The 18,630-nt window shown below is 39.7% G+C and overlaps 1 protein-coding gene across 1 annotated transcript in view; it reads right to left on the bottom strand.

The window, feature by feature from the left end:
• Positions 1 to 331: 331 nt before the first annotated feature.
• Positions 332 to 18,630, bottom strand: part of CACNG2 (calcium voltage-gated channel auxiliary subunit gamma 2) — a 79,545-nt gene continuing 61,246 nt past the window's right edge. The window contains exons 3-4 of the mRNA XM_072128667.1: positions 11,912 to 12,052; positions 332 to 7,904 (exon numbers count right to left, since the gene is read on the bottom strand). Of these exons, the coding sequence (XP_071984768.1) occupies positions 7,375 to 7,904; positions 11,912 to 12,052 (671 nt within the window). The 3' untranslated portion in view covers positions 332 to 7,374. The remainder of the gene's footprint in view (positions 7,905 to 11,911; positions 12,053 to 18,630) is intronic.

Raw genomic sequence — 18,630 nt, 5'->3', positions numbered from 1 at the left:
TAGATAGAGTCCAAAATCAGTTCTCATTTCACATGATCACAGTGGGTTTGGACATTTGAGGCCACATCTCTCGCTCAGCACCCATCTCTCTCTCTCTCTTTTCTCTTCTTTCTTGCCGTCTCTCATCCACTTTCAGCCTCTCTCTCACACGCGCCCTTGCGAGGACTTTGCTATGCCATGACAGATATACACATCACAGGCAACTTTTAAACTCATCTCTTGTTTGGATGTCACAGTGTTTAGCGGAGACAAAAAATAAATAACAATCATGTTATATCCCAAGATCCCGGTAATGAAATAATTCACCATATCCATATCTTTCCTCAGGACGTCAGTTACATATTTACATTTATTTATATCTGAGTTTTTTGTTGATTTTTTTTTATTAAAAAAAGAACAAAAAGAAAATAAAAAAAAAATGACCTTTTCTTTTAATTAGAAATTAAATGTAGTTGGAAAATCCCTATATTCTTCCCCAGGTTTTGAGGTGGGACTGTTGCCTTTTGTTTCAACACTCCTCCAACTGAGGTTTGCAGCCACATCTTAAAGATTTAGAACGATACATGTTGGACAGACGCTGCCAGGCCAGGCTTTTAGGACCACGTTATTTAAGCATAGTTATTAAATAAATAATAAAGCAAATAAATACATGAGTAGTAACGACTCCAGAAAATAATAAATATCCCGACTCCTTTTTTCTTCGAGTCTAAAAATTTCCGGAGACGCTCCCTGAGGCCCCAAGCCATAAAATAAATATTTGAGGCACAGTATCAACCAGGGAGGTTCTAGTAGAAAGGAAAATACAAAATATAAATATATTAACAAAATTGCACAAAAAACACAAAATTGGTTTCTACCAATTATAATCCATGCATGATGTTATATAATTCATCCTATTGTTTCATATTCTGCTCTTTATAACTTATTACTCAATTTAAACGTCTCTCTATAATCCTCTTATTATGCTACATAATCCTCCCATATAATTCCTCTTACTACTGTGCAGAAACGCGCCCTAAAAAATGTAATAATCCCACATCTTTTTGCAAACAATATTTGCGTCTCTATCTTTAACCCCTTGCATTGATCGTTGTAGAATCTGTTGAAAGTCAAAGCTAGTGCTCGCTCTACTTTAGCTTTGTTCCTCTCTATTTATTAACGAAAAAAATGGATCATGGTTAAAGTATTTAAAGGAACACTCCAGGAAAAACTGTCCTACTATGTAATGCCTGGTGTAGGACCTGAGTGTCCAGTACCAGACATAGGGGGTCATTTATCTTATTTACCCCTTCTCTGCGCTCTTTTTGTGAGTCTATTTTTTTGCACCTTATTTGTCTTTGTTGTTTTGGCTCTTTGTCAAATGCAGGGGTTTTTTTTAACCTTATTAGGTACAAATTTTTAAAAAGGCTCAATTTGTTGCCCAAATGACACCATTGCCTTTCCTAAGCACGGTCAGTACTGATTGCGCAATTATTTGCGCCTATCTAGGCAATAGTATAATAAATTGGAAAGAGGTGCAATGTAATGACAAATAAAGCGCAACAACACTCGAATTGAGGTGTAACATTAAAAAAAAAACACAAAATAGACCCAAAACAGCCATTACGCAGCAAAATGCACAAAAACACCAACGGAAGGAAAAGATAAATGACCCCATAGAGATTCATAGAGCATCTCTTCTTCAGCCCCTACTAGATGTTCCACATAGTTTATTGGGTTTTCCTGGAATGTTCATTTAAAGGGGACCTGTCACCTCTCCTGATATGTTAATTATAACAATTTCCTGAATTTCTCATAATATAACAATTTTGTAGCATCTTTCCTCATAATCTTTTGATATGCTGTTCCTTTTTTACTCCTCCAGACTATATTATATTAAACCAGAAATGGGTGTTACCATTCCCCTTATTGAAGGGGCGTGTCTCTTTACACAATCTAGAACCCTCAGCACTGATTGGACAAAATCATAGAGTGTAGAGACAACCCCCCCCCAACAGGTAACGCCCAGTTGTTGATTTATTCAGTTTCTAAGAGGAATAACGGAACAGCACAATGTATTGTTTGAAGCCAATGGAATCCAAATTTGTTACATCTTGAAGAATAGTATTTTAAGCAATTCAGAGGAGCTGACAGGTCCCTTTAAAAGGCACTGGGTGCTACAGCCCATGCTACATATTACAGCTTCCTTGTAAATGCTACATTGATGTTATCTGGGCATTAACTACACTTATAGAGCAGTATATTGTGTGATAGCAGTATACCATAAGATACAGTAAGGCCTAATACAGACCAGTAACCATTCCCTCTCACTAATCTTACTGATTCTAGTTATTCCATTATTAAGAATGGTTTCACCTCAGACTGTATTTTTATTGGAAACATACAAATATTATATGGAAATTCTTTGTACGATGTCATCTAGAGTATAGGGGGCTGCATCTAGCCATAGGTATAGCATGTAACTGCACTGAGCTCATCGGTTTCCAATGGTCCATAAGAGGAGCACATAATGATAGCACAATGATAAGCAGGGGCGTCACCCTATGAGCTCAGTAATCTAAAAGGACTCATAAATTGTCTCTTCCCTATACCTAGTGCTATAAATAATACATTACCAATTTTGGGGAGCAGCCACTCCATTTTATGCCTCTGATAATAAGACCCTAATACAAATGAATGCATATTTTAGTGAATATAGATCCAAAATGCTTCAAATCTAATATTTTTTACTCAACTATTTGTTTTTTTGCTTGACGATGGAGCTTCATATAGCTCATTGCGTCTGTTCTTAAAGGGGTTTTCTTGCTCAAAAACTTATAAGGACCTATCAAAATGATAAGTTAATATTCGGTGATGTGTGCGGCTATATAGGTACAGCCGCTATCCTTCAGCAGTCCCCATTCATATCTCTCTAATTTTCTAACACCTTCGTTGCTTTGAACACCACAACCATAATTTGTAATTCACACCGTATGTAATTTGTACTTTTAGAGTCTACCCTGTGCAAAAAGTCAACTCTTTTTATGATTTAAGTTTTTCGGACGTCGGGTAGTCGAAAAGGATTCTAGTCCGAGGTTAAAGGACAAGATTTAAATTTCCTCTTCCAACCAATAGAAAATTATTTAACGTTTCTAGAAGAAAGATTTTAAAGGGGTAGGGGTCTCTACCATTTTTTTTTTTACTATTGGTACATAGGGGCTCAGTGGTATCTGTATGGTCCACTATAGCCTGCAGCTCAGGTCTGTAGTGGACACCACCTGGGGTCAACAGTATAAAATGCTTAATCCAGGACAATTTCTTGAGTCCCTTATTTTAGATCTAGAATTTGGGGGTCGTAAAAAGAACCTTATAGGGAGTCTGACATGGGGGCCACTAAGCCTCCAACATGATAAACCTGGAAGTTCCCTTTATTCACATTACCCCGATGAAGCTGATGGTGCACTTTACTTCCCTTAGGGTGCTCCGTACATCAGATGCTTAGGTGTAAGGCGCATTCACCGATACACTCAAGCAGACTCTCAGAATTGCCTTTCTCTATTCAGAATACACCAAGTATGCATGTGTTTTTTAGGGGTTGGGAGGAATAGCTGTCTGCCGAACAAATGCTACACTAAAGGCTGTGGAAGGTTTATGGCCAGTTTAAGGCTGTAGACCACAGCTACAGACAACAGGCCTTAGTGGGTTCTAATGTGTTGCTGGAAGACTGGAAGGGGTGAACCTAAGTGGCTTTTTAAAAATTAGAATTCTTCTTAAAAAAATAGGTCATGTCTAGCTGCATTGAAGTGGATGGGGCCCACGTTGTAATACCCCATACAACAGGTGAATAGCAGTGGCAGCATTTTCTTTAGAAACCAGTCATGTCTGAAGCTTTTGTTTTTGGCATCACTGCAAGAAAATAGTAAAAATGTTGATCTTTCGCATCCTGGCTATGTAAGCTCACTTAGTGTAAAACCTTACTTTTTTTATAACTTTTTCATCTTTCTGATCCTCTATATGAACTCCTGGAACATTCCTTAGTGACGATAGGAGTACATGGTGACCTTCGACAGTTAACATTAACATAGCAATTGTCGCTAAAAGTCTAAGGCCCCTTCCACACTTGCGTTGCAGATCACATCAGAGTCTGATCAGGGGGCGATCAGGGTTTGGTCAGTGAAAAACTGACATTTTGGATCAGAGTACAATCAGTTTTCAGTCAGAGTTTGTTCAGTGTCTCAGTTTTTCACGCGCAGGTAACACTCGTGAAAAGGACTCAGGACTGAGCTCTATCTTTTCTATGGCAATTGATGCGTGAAAAATGCATTGCACTTGCATGTGTGCGATGTGTTTTTGATGCATCTCCATAGACTCGTATGGTGCGTTTTTCACTTGCGTGACTTGCAAAAGTAGAGCATTCTGAGATTTAATCGTGCGTTAAAAAAATTGCAAGTCTGAAAAGGCCCATTGACTACAACGGGTCAGAGTTCAATGCAAATTCTACGCGTCAAAAGCTTGCGCAGAACACGAGCATGAAAAACGCAAGTGTAGAAGGGGCCTAAGTCCTCTTGCACGTGACCGTGTGTCCATAACAGGCAACAAACAAGGGAAATTGATCCCTATTTATGGGTCATTGTGGCTGGGTGGACATCAGCTTGTGAGCGCCACAGTAATCTTAGGAAATGAGCATCCATGAAATCTGCCATTTTTGCAGCTAACTCACGTTCCCCATTTACGGTTTTGTGAATGAGGCCTAAGTCTGACCTTATCTAAATAATGTGCCCACCACATTGGTTGTATCACAGATATAGCCCCTTTTCACGACCCCATTCACTATTATTAGGTGTCAACTAGAAGAATACCTGTCACCATGTAACCCTAGTTCTAAGTTAAAGGGGTTGTCCAACTCAGCGCTATCTGCCCATTTAAATTCATAATGTCCAATACGATCCATATTCAGAAAATCATAGTTTTCACCTGCTCTCGTCTGCTGTGCCTTATTACACCCAATGTAGTTATCCGTGAACTGCTGAGAACTTTAATATCATCTTTAATATTATATTTTTTCTCATCCGTAAAGCACCACAGCTAAAGAAGATCATCAAGGCCTAAGAAAAGTTTTTTGCAACTAGGAAAAAAGAAGAAATGAAGTTCCAATAGAGCCCTAGTTTCCTGACTTTTTCCATAGGCTGACGCCAGGTGCTCCTCCCCTTTTGTGGCCAAAAAAAGAAAAAAAGAATATACATGTATTAAAAAATGCTCTTATATTTAAAAAGAGCAAAAGTCTAAAAAGATACAGTCGCTTTAAATGAAATATATTAACACTATATGACCGACATAGAAAAATAAATATATATATTTAACTCTGTATACACATACATATATTTATATAGAGCGCTATAAATATATACATTGATATATAGATATAGTCATACCTATATATTTATATGTATAAATATCTCTATGTATGTGTTGAAATCTGCTTGTCCATCAGATTATCGGAGTCACTGACGCAACGTTTCAGAACGAAAAAAATATTTCCTGTATTTTTTTTCTATATTTTTTTTTTCTATTTTTTTTTCCAAAGATTTTTCTTCAAGTCTGTAAAGTGGCACTGACTTTTTACCACAGTGCAAATATTAAGAGACGTGGACTAAAAACCTGGCGTGGCACTTTCTGTATTCAGTCTTATATTGGCCCTAGTGAAATTTGCGTTTTAGAAAAAAAATAAATCGAAAGGAAAGAAAAATAAAAGTAACTAAATCATAGTCCCCACCCGTTTCTTCCCACCCCACAACCCAACATTTTGTGTTCTTGAAAATCTCATCCCATTTTTGTTTTTTTGTTTTCTCAACCAACCCTCCCACATTTTTTTACCCCAATATTCTCGTCCTTTTTGCTTCTTTTTTTTTTTTTAGTTATTTAAATGAATCAGTAAAATGAACGGGTACATAGAGGGATTCATGCATTTTTTTTTCGTTTGGTTCATTCTATCCTTTTCGGGAATTTTTTTTTAATGTGTTTTGATTTTTTTTTGTCTTTTTTTTAAGAAATCTGTTTTTTTTTCCACTCTTCACTTATTTCAGCACTTTGTTCGTGGTAACTTGCTTTGCTCTTGTTCTGTTTGGGTCTCTAGCCCTTTCGGTCTTTGTATACCACCGTCCTTTATTTAACCCCTTCACTGTTACAAGGTGAGCTCAATGTAGGAGTTAAATAGACCAAATTGCTTGTACAGGAAAAAATTCATTGTACATGATAAAAAAGTTACTTTAACTGAGTAATAATGAGCATCCTGTGATTGATTTATATATATATATATATATATATATATATATATATATATATATATACTTTTGGCTAATATGATGATGATGTCCATATTGTATGGTTGAATGAGAACGCTATACACTCTGAAATACACTGTACATTTATGGAAAGGTGTGTATAGATACAATTATACAGCATGGCGTCTAATGTGTGTATGCAGTGTGTGTATACTTTTCCCAATATGTTGTATCACTGGTAATTGTTGATCACGGATACTCAATATTACTATGTACTATATTCTTCTTTTATTCTTCTCCTATACAAGCAATACTCTTTTTTTTGACACAGTCTGCATCCTCCATAAAATATCACCTCAAAATGATATATATATATAAATATATATACTTAGAGCCCCAAAACCATGATGCCATTTCACAGTGTTTATAGGGTTTATATAGGGTGCGGTAATTGCAGTGTGGTTCTAGACCATGAATGTCAGATTTAGCAGCCGGTTTTAAGATTTCAGACAAACCATGTAGGCCTGATAGAACTACTCCGAAAATAAGGAAACGCCAGTAACCACTCTGAGGATATTTTCTAAAGGATGAAGACTTTCGTTCTGCACCTATGGATCTGTGTATCAGACTCAGGCATCTGGTGTTGTACATTTCCCATCATTTTGGCCATTGGAAGCAAAATTGGATTTCTTTCCAGAATTAAAAATACAAACGAAAAAAAAAAACACAACATTTTTGTTCTGCGCTTTCTTTTGATCCTATGTAGAGTTCATCCAGTATGGACAATTATGATGCAGCATTTGGGGTCTGTACACATGGACAAGTATGTCCTGAGCTCTGTTTTTTTTCATGATTACTACGATTTCAGTCAATTGTTTATTGAATCCTGAAAACCAATAGATAACTTGAAATTTCTGCATTTAAGATTTTGTTGTCTCGATTGTGACAACTACTTTTGGAACTTTCTTTAGAACCAAAATGGGCCATGTGTTACATTTTAATATACAGCCCAAAGCTTGATACACAGATCTCCTTATCTAGATCATAATACTTTAGCTTTCTGACCCTCATTGATCTATCTGTCTGTGTCTTTCTTCTCTTCCTCCATCTTGTTTCATACCGGGGTGGTCCTGCGATTGGCTGTGTTGGTGTGCGCAGAGTCCTTATTATCTTTGGGTATACAGTTATGAACTTGGAGGAAGCTGTTATCCGAGTTATAAGTGGCTGTGGGGGTCCCGGCCGATTTGAGAGGGTCGCGGCTCAGCGTGTACATGGAGATCTCGGTGGAGGGAAGGGTGTTGAAGCCCTTGAGGCCCACAGGAGAGGCATCACGGGAATGAGATGGCTCCGTGGACCGGGAGCTAGAGCGGCTGCGCCTCTGATAACGGTAGCGATAACTTGGAATGCGAGTGATTGCAGAGGACTGGAGGTAGTCCGTTGCCCGTGCTGTGGCCCTCAGCTGTTTGTGGCGGTCAATGAACATGTGAACAGCAAGCACCCCCACCATCTCAGCAATAATGAAGGAAAGGGCCCCAAAGTAAAAGGACCAGCCATAGGAGTAGCTGTTTTTCTTTGAGTCGCTTTTTGAGGGGTCACCAGCATTGGCAGATATGTACACAATGATCCCGATGATGTTGCTCAGGCCTGTGGATTATAGAAAAAAAAAGAAAAAATAATGAAAACAGGGAAATGGAAGTAAAGAGTAGAGGTTATATATATATATGCACAGAAAGACATATGATTGAATTTAGTGGGACTCATAATAAGGATTTTTCATGAGCAAGGATTTTTTTTGTGGTCCAAAGGAAAGAAGAAGAATTCTCTTTCCCTGTCAATGTAGTTTCCATAGTCAAAATGGCACTGAAATGTGATGAGAGGTTACACTAACCAGCAGCTGCAGACTTCTGTCCACGGCAGAAAGCCAAGGCTCATCCTCAGCTGTCTACCATATTGATATCCGCTGTAGGATACATCATTAATAGTTGATTGTTGGGGGTGCCACACACCAAGCAGCCCTGCAATCAATCAGCTTTTATACACTGTGATCGAAGCTGGAAGAACACAACTTTATCCCTAGTGTATCGTCTATCCACGGGCAGTAAATGGGAGCTGCACATACACTATGGATGAAGCTGTCGGCTTCTGGCTCCAACCATGGTTTAGTGGCACCGCAGTCACCAGTGCTCTCCACTGATCGTCAAGGGTGCCAGGTACCCATCAATATTTCCTGTGGAGTATACTTTGTAGGGCCAGAAATCTCAGTGTGTCCTGATATTGTGTGTGACAGTGTTAGAGTTAATGAGTTATAGAAGGAGTGTAGCTCAAGTTATGGAGACATCATAGCTTTGTGTTCTCCGCAGTTTCTATAAAACTGGACCATTGATGAGGGTCTGTATATGACTATTGGTGGAAATAGGAGCAGTGGGACTTGGTCTGGGAGGCTCCATTTCAGAGATAGGTGCAGGTCCCAGAGATTGAACCCACGTCCATGATCAGGGAGACTTTGCCCAATAAGGCTGCTTTGCAGGTGTGTGGAGACTTATAGCCATTGATGCTCCTTTAGGGTATTCTGGGAAAATGCAAAAAAACATCCTGGCAAACTTAGTTGCATATTTCCCATATCCATGAATCATTTATGGCATATTGCCTTTAAGGGAGAGAATAGCTAATTGTACATCTCCTCTTTTTTTCAATCCACTCCTGGTTTTGTCTTGAAAATGACATCAAAGAGCCTGAATGTATACGAGCAGCCTTACCCTCATCTAGTGATAATTACAATCACAATACCCTGCCCAATCTCCTCCGGCTTCAAAGAGATGGCAGATGCGTCTGATTTTTTTTTATTCCAGGGACTGTCCTATAGTCTAGCATTTTTCATCTGTGAATTTAGGAGACTTGTCCCTGCTAGTGCTGCTATTTGCATATTCTACATTTCATTGCTATACTCCCATTGCTATATGTGCTATAATGATTGTAATAATTCACAGCCGCTCTGAGCAGTGCAGTATGGGTGAGATTTGCCTGCAAGCATCTGAATAAATGCATATGGCTTGTATTAACCACACTCCTCCACTTTGCATCACACCCTGGGTGCCTTCCTTGCTTACCCTATGCCAGTGATGGCGAACCTTTTAGAGACCGAGTGCCCAAACTACAACAAAGACCCGCTTATTTATCGCAAAATGCCAACACAGAAATTTAATTTGTGATTTATACTCCCTGCTCTGTCTCATTGTTTTCATTGATACCAGCACCTGAGGACACCAATAAAGCAGAAAATAGTCCCAGGTAGAGCTGTCACTTTAAAATAGCTCTGTGCACAGCAAGTCCTGGGCTGTCTGGGACTGCAGAAAGATACCTGGAGTCATCTCTGGTGATGGCCTGAGTGCCCACAGAAAGGGCTCCGAGTGCCACCTCTGGCACCAGTGCCATAGGTTAGCCATCACTGCCCTATGCCCTTGGCTCTGGTTCATAGTTTCAAAGGTCTGTCCCTGGATTTTTTTTTTTGCCCCAGGAAATACTGCTAAACAGCGTTCTGCATCACAATAATGTCTCTCATTTCCTGGATGTTACATGATAGTGACTCATCTACGCTCCCTTGTGCGGTCAGAGCAGCGGATCAATGGTCATTGCCTCAATGGGGTGGTGGTAGAAGAGGGAAATGTATTCACACATGTCCTGCTACAGCTATAGTAATGTTGCCAATCATTGTGGTCTAAATGCATATTCTGCAGAAAGGGGAATAGATACCCTAGTACAGTGATGGCTAACCTTTTAGAGACCGAGTGCCCAAACTACAACAATGACCCGCTTATTTATCGCAAAATGCCAACACAGAAATTTAATTTGTGATTTATACTCCTTTCTATGTCACAGTTTTCATTGATACCATCTCCCTGAGGATACCAATAAAGCAGAAAATAGTCCCAGGTAGAGCTGTCACTTTAAAATACCTCTGTGCACAGCAAGTCCTGGGCTGTCTGGGACTGCAGGAAGATACCTGGAGTCCTCTCTGGTGATGGCCTGAGTGCCCACAGAAAGGGCTCCGAGTGCCACCTCTGGCACCAGTGCCATAGGTTCGCCATCACTGCCCTAGTACTTCATTACAGAATACAATAGTTCTGCTTATATTCTGCATCATCCTACATATGAAATGCATATTATGGTACAAAGCCAAAGCCAACTCCTCCAAAGTCATGTGAAAATGAGCAGAGAAGAATCATATTTATATATCTATAATATCTAGAAAAATGCTTTTGGTGTCATATTAAAGGAAACCTACCACCACGGATCTACCTATTGAGGTATTCAAAGCACGGTATGGCAGCACTTAAAACTCCTCCACACGGCTGGATCCATTAAAATCCTTCTTTGTTAATTACGCGCATAACACGGATGGATGCAAAGCAGATCAAGGTAGATTAAGGTAGATCGGGTGATAGGCGCCTCTATTGTACATGAAGATAGCCCTTTTAAGGGCTAATCCTCACGTGCCCTGTGTCTTCTTTTAACTTTTACTGCTCTAATATGCTAATTTTCTAAAGAGGCTACTGGGGCGGGGAGTAGCCGGAGCTGAGGCTACATGGCGCTGCTACTCCACGCCCCAGTAGACTCTTTGATCCTCCTACCTGCATATCTTCAGTGCACAGCTACAAGGAGCTGCGCACCCTCGTCAGCGAAGCTGGAGTTCTGTGCATACGCAGTAGCTCCGGAGCAGTGACAGAGCAGCCGTGGGCCTGCGTTCTACAAAGAGCTGCGTGCCCTTGTCCGGGAAGATATGTGGGTATGAGGATCAAAGAGGCTATTGGGGCGTGAAGTAACTGCGTCGTGTAGCTCCAGCTCTGGCTACTCCACGCGCAAGTAGCCACTTGAGAAAATTAGCATATAAGGGCAATTAAAGTTAGAAAAAGATACAGAGGATTAGCACTTAAAAGGACTATCCTCACGTACAATAGAGGCACCTACCACCCGATCTACCTTAATAGGTAGATCCGTGGTGGTAGGTTTCCTTTAAAGTTAAGAATTTTATCTTTCTCATCAAAACCTGAATCATCAAATGCAAAATATGACTCTTTTTACATGGCTTTGGAGATTTTATATAGGTAAATGGCTTTTCATACCCTACCTTTGGGTGCTCGTAGTAATGGGGTGAAATCTGGTGACAGGTTCCCTTCATCAGGGTTGGCCAGCATTACCAAAGTGTAGTTACTCAGGTAAACTTTGGTATTACTAGTTAACCCCTCAAAAAAAGGTTCACTCACGGTTGTGTTTACTTCTTAAACTTCACTGGGGAGCTCAGGACAAATCATATGTAGTCAACAAATAAAGTGATGAAACAATTAAAGATCCATCCTTTGATAGATATGCAAATCATCTGGCAACAAGATGGGGGGGGGGGCAAATGTGTCCCCTCCTATTCTCCACATTTAATCTCTATCGGTTAAAAGAGTCATTTTGAACCTGAAAAAGTCTCTTTACATTTTTGCCAGTGACTATTGAACAGGCAGAGGGTTTGTATAAGGAAAAGGGGCCCGGAGAATCATAAAGACAAATGATACAACATCTATTTACACATTTGAGTTTTTTGTGTATTGATAAAATTTAATGAGAATTTTTGGACTTTTTTCAACATTGGGATTAAATCCTTTTACCTGCAGACACAAAGAAGATGCCAGCACTTAATATGATATTGTGTCGAGTTTTGTAGAACTCGCTGGCAGCGATGCACAGTCCTCCCATGAAGAGTAGGATCACACTGAGGATGGGGAATATACTGGAAGCCCTCACAGCCCCTGTAGAAAGAAAGTGACAGGATCATATAGAGAATAAGCCCCTGGAATTAACTTCTCTGCCTCGATGACTTCATAAAGCCAATTTACATCTCACTTTAAAGCTGATATTCTGGATGATGCCACCACACCAGACCATGAAAGAAACATGATCTAGACACTGTGCAGCTGCTTGACAACATACTAGTGGTTTATACAGCCAATTTCTGATGACAGGTTCCCTTTAAGATCACCTAGCGTCTGTCACTCATGACTCTTCCTCACGAAACCCATTTTTCGATTTACATATCCATCAGATCCTAGTTTACAATAGTATACAATAATATTCCTTGTTGTATTATGACAATTAAGATAATTACACCCCATTTCTATCAGTGATATTCAGATCAGATATTGTCTGCTTGTTCATCATTAAAAAAAAAGTACTATTCTCCCTCTGATGACAGAACTAGTGATGTCCATTCAGTTCTGAGCAGTTCTGACACATGACACTATAGTACCACCTTGGCTCACTTGGTACCTAGTCTAGATTGGGAAGGGGTATAGGCAGCTGGATCCCTCCGGATGGGAAATTGATTGCTTACCCTTAGCACAGGCCAAAATTGTAAAGTCTTGGAAAAGCCTAGTAAGTTTAGTTGCTTTCAGTGGAGTTTATCAGTGGAAGAAGGAATCATCTAAAGGGAATCCATCACCATGATTGACCCACTTGAATTAACTGCTATGTAGGGCTAGGCTAACACGTCACCCATACCATAACTGCTCCTTCCATGCCAAAACTTCACTTTAGAAATATGCTAATTAGACTGAAGTGCTGCTTTGGTAGAGCACCTCAGGCTTCCGGCTCCACATCTTGCTGGGCCTAGGGGTGATGTAGTTGATGGGGGAGGGATGGGAGAATGAGCAGGGTGGTAGAAGTGCAGGGCGCTGTTACCGCTGTGGTGTCGAAGCCTTGAGTTGCTCTGTTAACAACCCCCCAGAGCACTTCAGCCTAATTTGCATATTTCTAAAACTAACTTTTGGCACAGAAGAAGCAGCTGGAAAATAAAAACAAAGGGTGGGTATAGCCCTATGGAACATAGCAGTTAGATCAGGTAGGTAAATGTGGTGATGGATTCCCTTTAAAGTTCACAAAAGAAGGGTGTGGGTCCTGCACAGCCAATATGCACCGGTTGTTTTATAGACACAAAAATACCAGCAATTGTATACAAGAAGAAAGCACGTGTTACCATGCACCTTTTGTAGCTGATTCCCTTTGGGAGCTCTTATTGTACATTCATCAACACCAGATAAGATTTGTTGTAGCCAGGGTGGTTTTCTTGGGATGACTTGGACATTTTTCATCCCATTGAGTCCTGTTTTGTGTACTTGTTACACGTTTTAAGTGTTTTTAAATTGGTCAGTGTTTGTCAAAATTGCATATGTGTAAATAAAGTTTGATATTTTGTTTATAGTTTGGTTGTCTTGACACGCTTTCTTCTTGTATACAATTGCTCGGATTCCCTTTAAAGGAGAGTTTAGAGTTCTTGTTTCCCTAATGGTCCAATGTTGGTTTATCTAGTTGTTAGTCATGAACAGAATAAACCACATACTGCATTTTGTATATAAAGGGTATATACAGGGTGTATACAGGGTTCTCCAGTCTCACTGGAAACATCTCTGGGGGATCAGGGAAGGATCAGGAGCTTCCGCCTCAGTAATACCGTGGACCAAGGAAGGTGACATACAGCAGTGATGTCATTATTCTTGCATCTGTGCGCACTGAGGCCATTGACTGAGTTGAGCAACTTAAAGGGATATTCCCATTTCAGCAAGTAAATGAAAAAGTTATTGTTTGTATAATAAAAAGTTGTACAATTTTCCCAATATACTTTCAGTATCAATTCCGGTTTTCTAGATCTCTGTCATTTTATAGAAAGTTCTATGTTTACTATGTTTTTATTATACAAAGTTATACAATTTTCCAACATACTTTCTGTATCAATTCCTCACCGTTTCATAGATCTCTGCTTGCTGTCATTTTATAGAAAGTTCTATGTTTACAATTAGTGGACAGAAATCTGACCATGGTCACACAGGTGCACGGCTCGTTATGTCACAGAGAGTAATCAGAGCTGTGTGATACATAACAAGCCGTACACCTGTGTGACCATGGTCAGATTTCTATCCACTGGAAGTAAACATAGAAGTTTTCTATAGAATGACAGGAAGCAGAGATCTTTGAAACTGTGAGGAATTGATACAGAAAGTATATTGGAAAATTGTATAACTTTGTATAATACAAACAATAACATTTACTTGCTGAAATGGGCACACCTCTCTAAGTATATTTTATTATTCTTTTCCCTCTCCCTGGCTTCCCATGGGTGATGCCAGGAAACCCCTTCAAATTCCAATGATATTTTCAGCTTGAACAATCAACAAATAAAAAAAGAGTTAAGTATTTGATATGTTTTTGTCTATTTTACTGCAGAAAATAAACCTCCAGTAATGATCAGTTCACAGTTTGCATCCATCTGATTTGTGAAATTCAATATCAATTTAATATTCGTGTTTCAACTTAATTTGGTTTATTTAAAAATAAATGAGGAGTAGCAGAATGGATTGCAATGTTTATGAGATCAATTCTAGGTGGCTTTACCTAAAACACAACAATTGGCGTTGTCCACAATCAATTATTTTTCCTCTCAGAGTATTGAGACAGTTTAACTAAGAATTTCACAAGCTTAATACTTTCTTGAACCTGTATCTAAGAATCAAACATCCCCGAAAAATATTGACCACATTAAAGGAAATCTACCATTTGTTTTTATGCATTGTGAACCAAACATACCTGATGATGTAGCTACACTGATGCAGAAACATATCTTGTTTAATCCCTGATCCAAGTGGTTTTGCTCAAAAAACATTTATAAAATTAAGGACCTTGGGAAAGCTGGGTTGCATGCAGGCTGCCTACATAAACACATTACACGGAGCTTCCTGAACTGTCCAGACAGGACTAATCAACCCAATCTGGATGACTCATACACAGCAGCTGGGGGATGGTGCAGCGATTGATCACTTCTGCCTGTCAGAGACAACACAGTGATTATATTGCTCTCTGAAGCAGTGCATAATTAGGGTAAGAGGAGAAGTGCCAAGCCAGCCGCAGGAGTGACAGTTCCTCATTATCATAATTTTATAATTTTTTTTTCAGCAAAACCACTTGGATCTGGGATTAAACAAGATATGTTTCTGCATCAGTGTAGCTACAGCATTCTCAAGGTATGTTTGGTTCATAATGCATAAAATCAAATGGTAAATTTCCTTTAAGGCACATTTTAGGGAGACCCTTAATCCTGCTGTACAAAAAAAGTGCAATAATACTGGACAGGCAACCTGAGAGGACTGTGTGGAGGATCATGATGGATGTCATAACCTGTAGTGAAAGTGTCCCTTTACACTAGGGGAATGTGAGCTGGACCCTCATTCCTATAGTTTCATATGACTATTTTGTTTAGCTCTGTAACGTCTTATCTTGTTTGTACATGTCCCATGATCTGTAAAGCGATGTGGAATATGATGGCGCTACATAATTATTCATTATTATTATCAGGAATGATTTTCTGCTTGGATGTGGGAGAGGGGGTTGTCTGCCTTCCAGGTTTCATCCTTGTTTTCAGTGGGCGTCGGGTTGTGTTAGGAAGGATCTTCCCACCTCTCCAAGGTTTGTGTTTCGTAGGCATCTGCCCACCTGTATGTTTTTGGATTTGCATACAATTTATATTTCAGCCTGTTTGTTATCTTGTTATATTATGATATATTTTATCCTTTAGGTATAATAGCTGCCAACTTGAGCTGGTTAACATCCACTCAAGGGAAAACCTATTATTACATGCTGATGATTTGGTAAGTAAGACAATTGACTCACCCCCTCTATTATCCCTATTTATTCCTGGGTATATAGAAAGGGGTTGTCCTTATGAGACATCTTTTTTATTGTTTTATATTTATTGGACATTTTTTGTTTTTATTTAATTGTGATAAAAATATATTTAACCAAAAATAACTCAAACCACTATTTGCTTTACGGGTGTACAGTATAATGGATCCCTGTTAGGTTTGTTTCACATCACGTTTTTGCTGTATATTTATATATATATGTTGTTCTTTAAGTATATATATATATATATATATTTATTTATTTTATATATTTATATTTATTTCGCAGACAGAGGCCTGGTTTTTGCCTCCGTCTGACCAATCTGTGTTGTATACTGTGAAACACACAGGATGGAAAGATGCAGGAAGCTACGTCTTTCCATCCTTCACCCTCCTGCTGAGTAATGTATACGCTCAGCAGAGTACATGGGGGACAGATGCAATGTATTATATCCCTCCCCAACTTCTGAGCATACACTCAGGAAGGTCCCCATAAGGTCAGTGAAATCACTGGTGGAAACAACCTGACATCAGCAGCAGCCAATCACTGACTGGTGCTGATGTTTAGCCCTCAGGGAGGAGGGGGAGGAACAGGACAACATATCCCACTGTATGTGCATACGGTAAGAAATGTCTTTGCCCTCAGCTGTAAGGACACATCAAGAATCCTCCTGATGGATTCTTATAAAAGAGGGCAAAAACGAGATCAGAATCCTTAAATTGATACTAAGGCTCCCAGGGGAGTAACGAGAGTGGTAGCTGCCATAGCTGCCGCTATGGGGCCCGTAGGGTCAGGGGGGCGAGCCATCCGTCCTGCTACATAGAAGAATGGAGGTTGTGTACCATCATATACATATTATGCTGCACATTGTGTTGTTGGGGAGATCCATACAAAAGTATCCTATGGGGCCCAGGCTCTTCTCCTTTTGCCCCTGAAGGCACCCCTTAGCTGTGGACCTATAGTATTCTTTATGTTGCCTTTCAGTTTATTTGAAGTCAGTAAGTTTTTTTTCTTGTCTATTTTGTATGAAACTATGCCTTAAATGAAATCTATTATCAAAATCAAGCATGATTAAACGGGTGTCCCTCCGTGCTATAGCATCATAGATGTTACACTATGCACGAGCACAGTATGAAATAGCAGTAGTCAGAGGGAGTAGGAAGTCCTGAGGGAGCAGGGGGAGGGTGTGGCAGTGTGATAACCTGTTAAGCTACAGCACGGAGGAGCTCTGGTAAAGCTCTCCTGGTTCATTAGCGTAAATTTAAAAGTTACAGGGGCACATTTACTAAGAACAGTGTAAACTTCACTATGTGCAGTCTAACTGTGTATAAAGCAGAGGGCGCCAGATTCGTAATTTCTGCCGCACGTTCTTCAAATCTGGTTCTCCCTGTGCACTTCCCCCGACAGAGGCACCCCTTTTTTATGGTGCACCTTTAACATGGGGTGGGCGACACAATTCTTCGGACTTTGCATGTTAAATCTGGTGCATGGTCAGACTGAGCACCGGACCGCCCCCTTCACTGCAAAAATTTGTGTCGCATGGAGCATAGTGCAGCCGTGACACACAACGGCTATGTGTGACACAACTTCTCAAATACCTGTGCAAGCAGTGTGCACCTAAAAGAACTGGGAGTCAGACAGAAAACCGGCGCACGTCCCTTAGTAAATGTGTCCCACAATTTCTGAATGAGTATGTTTATTATGCTTCATTTTGGTGGTAGATTTTCTATTAAATGAACCTGTCACTAGAAGCCCTAGAGGACAAGCTGCCACAGACATTGTAATGCAAATTACATAAAAGCTATTATCATCAATCTCAGTGCTCCCAGTAAGATATAAAAGTATATACCTTAAAAAAAGGCCTTCTGGTGACAAGTTCCCTTTAAGTTCTATCCTCAATACTGTACCATAGTGAGCTAAAGGCAGGGACGTAACTTGAGGGGGTGCAGAGGTTGTGGTCGTACTCGGGCCCAAGAGGTTTAGGGGGCCCTTATGGTGTAACTTTCCCATATGAGAAGACTATTACTATAAGCCATACATTATAGTCGGGGTCTGGCACAGACTTTGCACTGGGGCCCATCAGCTTCTACTTACACCACTGGCTAAAGGTCTAAATGTCCTCAGCTATCACTATATAGTTCTATAGTTCTAATATTACATTTTTTATAACAAATACATAACATTTAACTATCCTGTGTTTGTAAATAGGTTCTAAATGTTGTCATGCTTTGTGCAGCACTGCGTAATCTGTAGGCGCTATATAAAATAAAGAATTATTAATTATTATAATTATTAAATATAAAAAAATCTCTTAGGTCCACAGGGCAGGTTTCACATTACATACATATTTACACATATTTGATAGTCCACAATATAGGCCATAATATACCAGGCTATGTAATACTGCATACAGGATATTGTAGATACAGTAGATTTGCACTGGTTACATCATTTGGTGAGATTACATCTCACTTCATAACTTGTCTCTTCCCTTCCACAAAACTTATAGTGTTACTTTAACACCGCTAACAGTTGTCAGATTAGTGACCTGTGAGAAGATGTGATGCTGCATGGCCTCCCATGCACCTGCCCTTACCACCGGTATCTGATTTACATTGTGTGGTAACCATCTTATTAATACAATATACACTGTACAGAA

Source organism: Engystomops pustulosus, chromosome 10, assembly GCF_040894005.1.
Source record: "Engystomops pustulosus chromosome 10, aEngPut4.maternal, whole genome shotgun sequence".
Classification (NCBI taxonomy): Eukaryota; Metazoa; Chordata; class Amphibia; order Anura; family Leptodactylidae; genus Engystomops; species Engystomops pustulosus.
The sequence above is the reverse complement of the archived record's forward strand: the minus strand, read 5'-3'. Positions and strand labels throughout refer to the sequence as shown.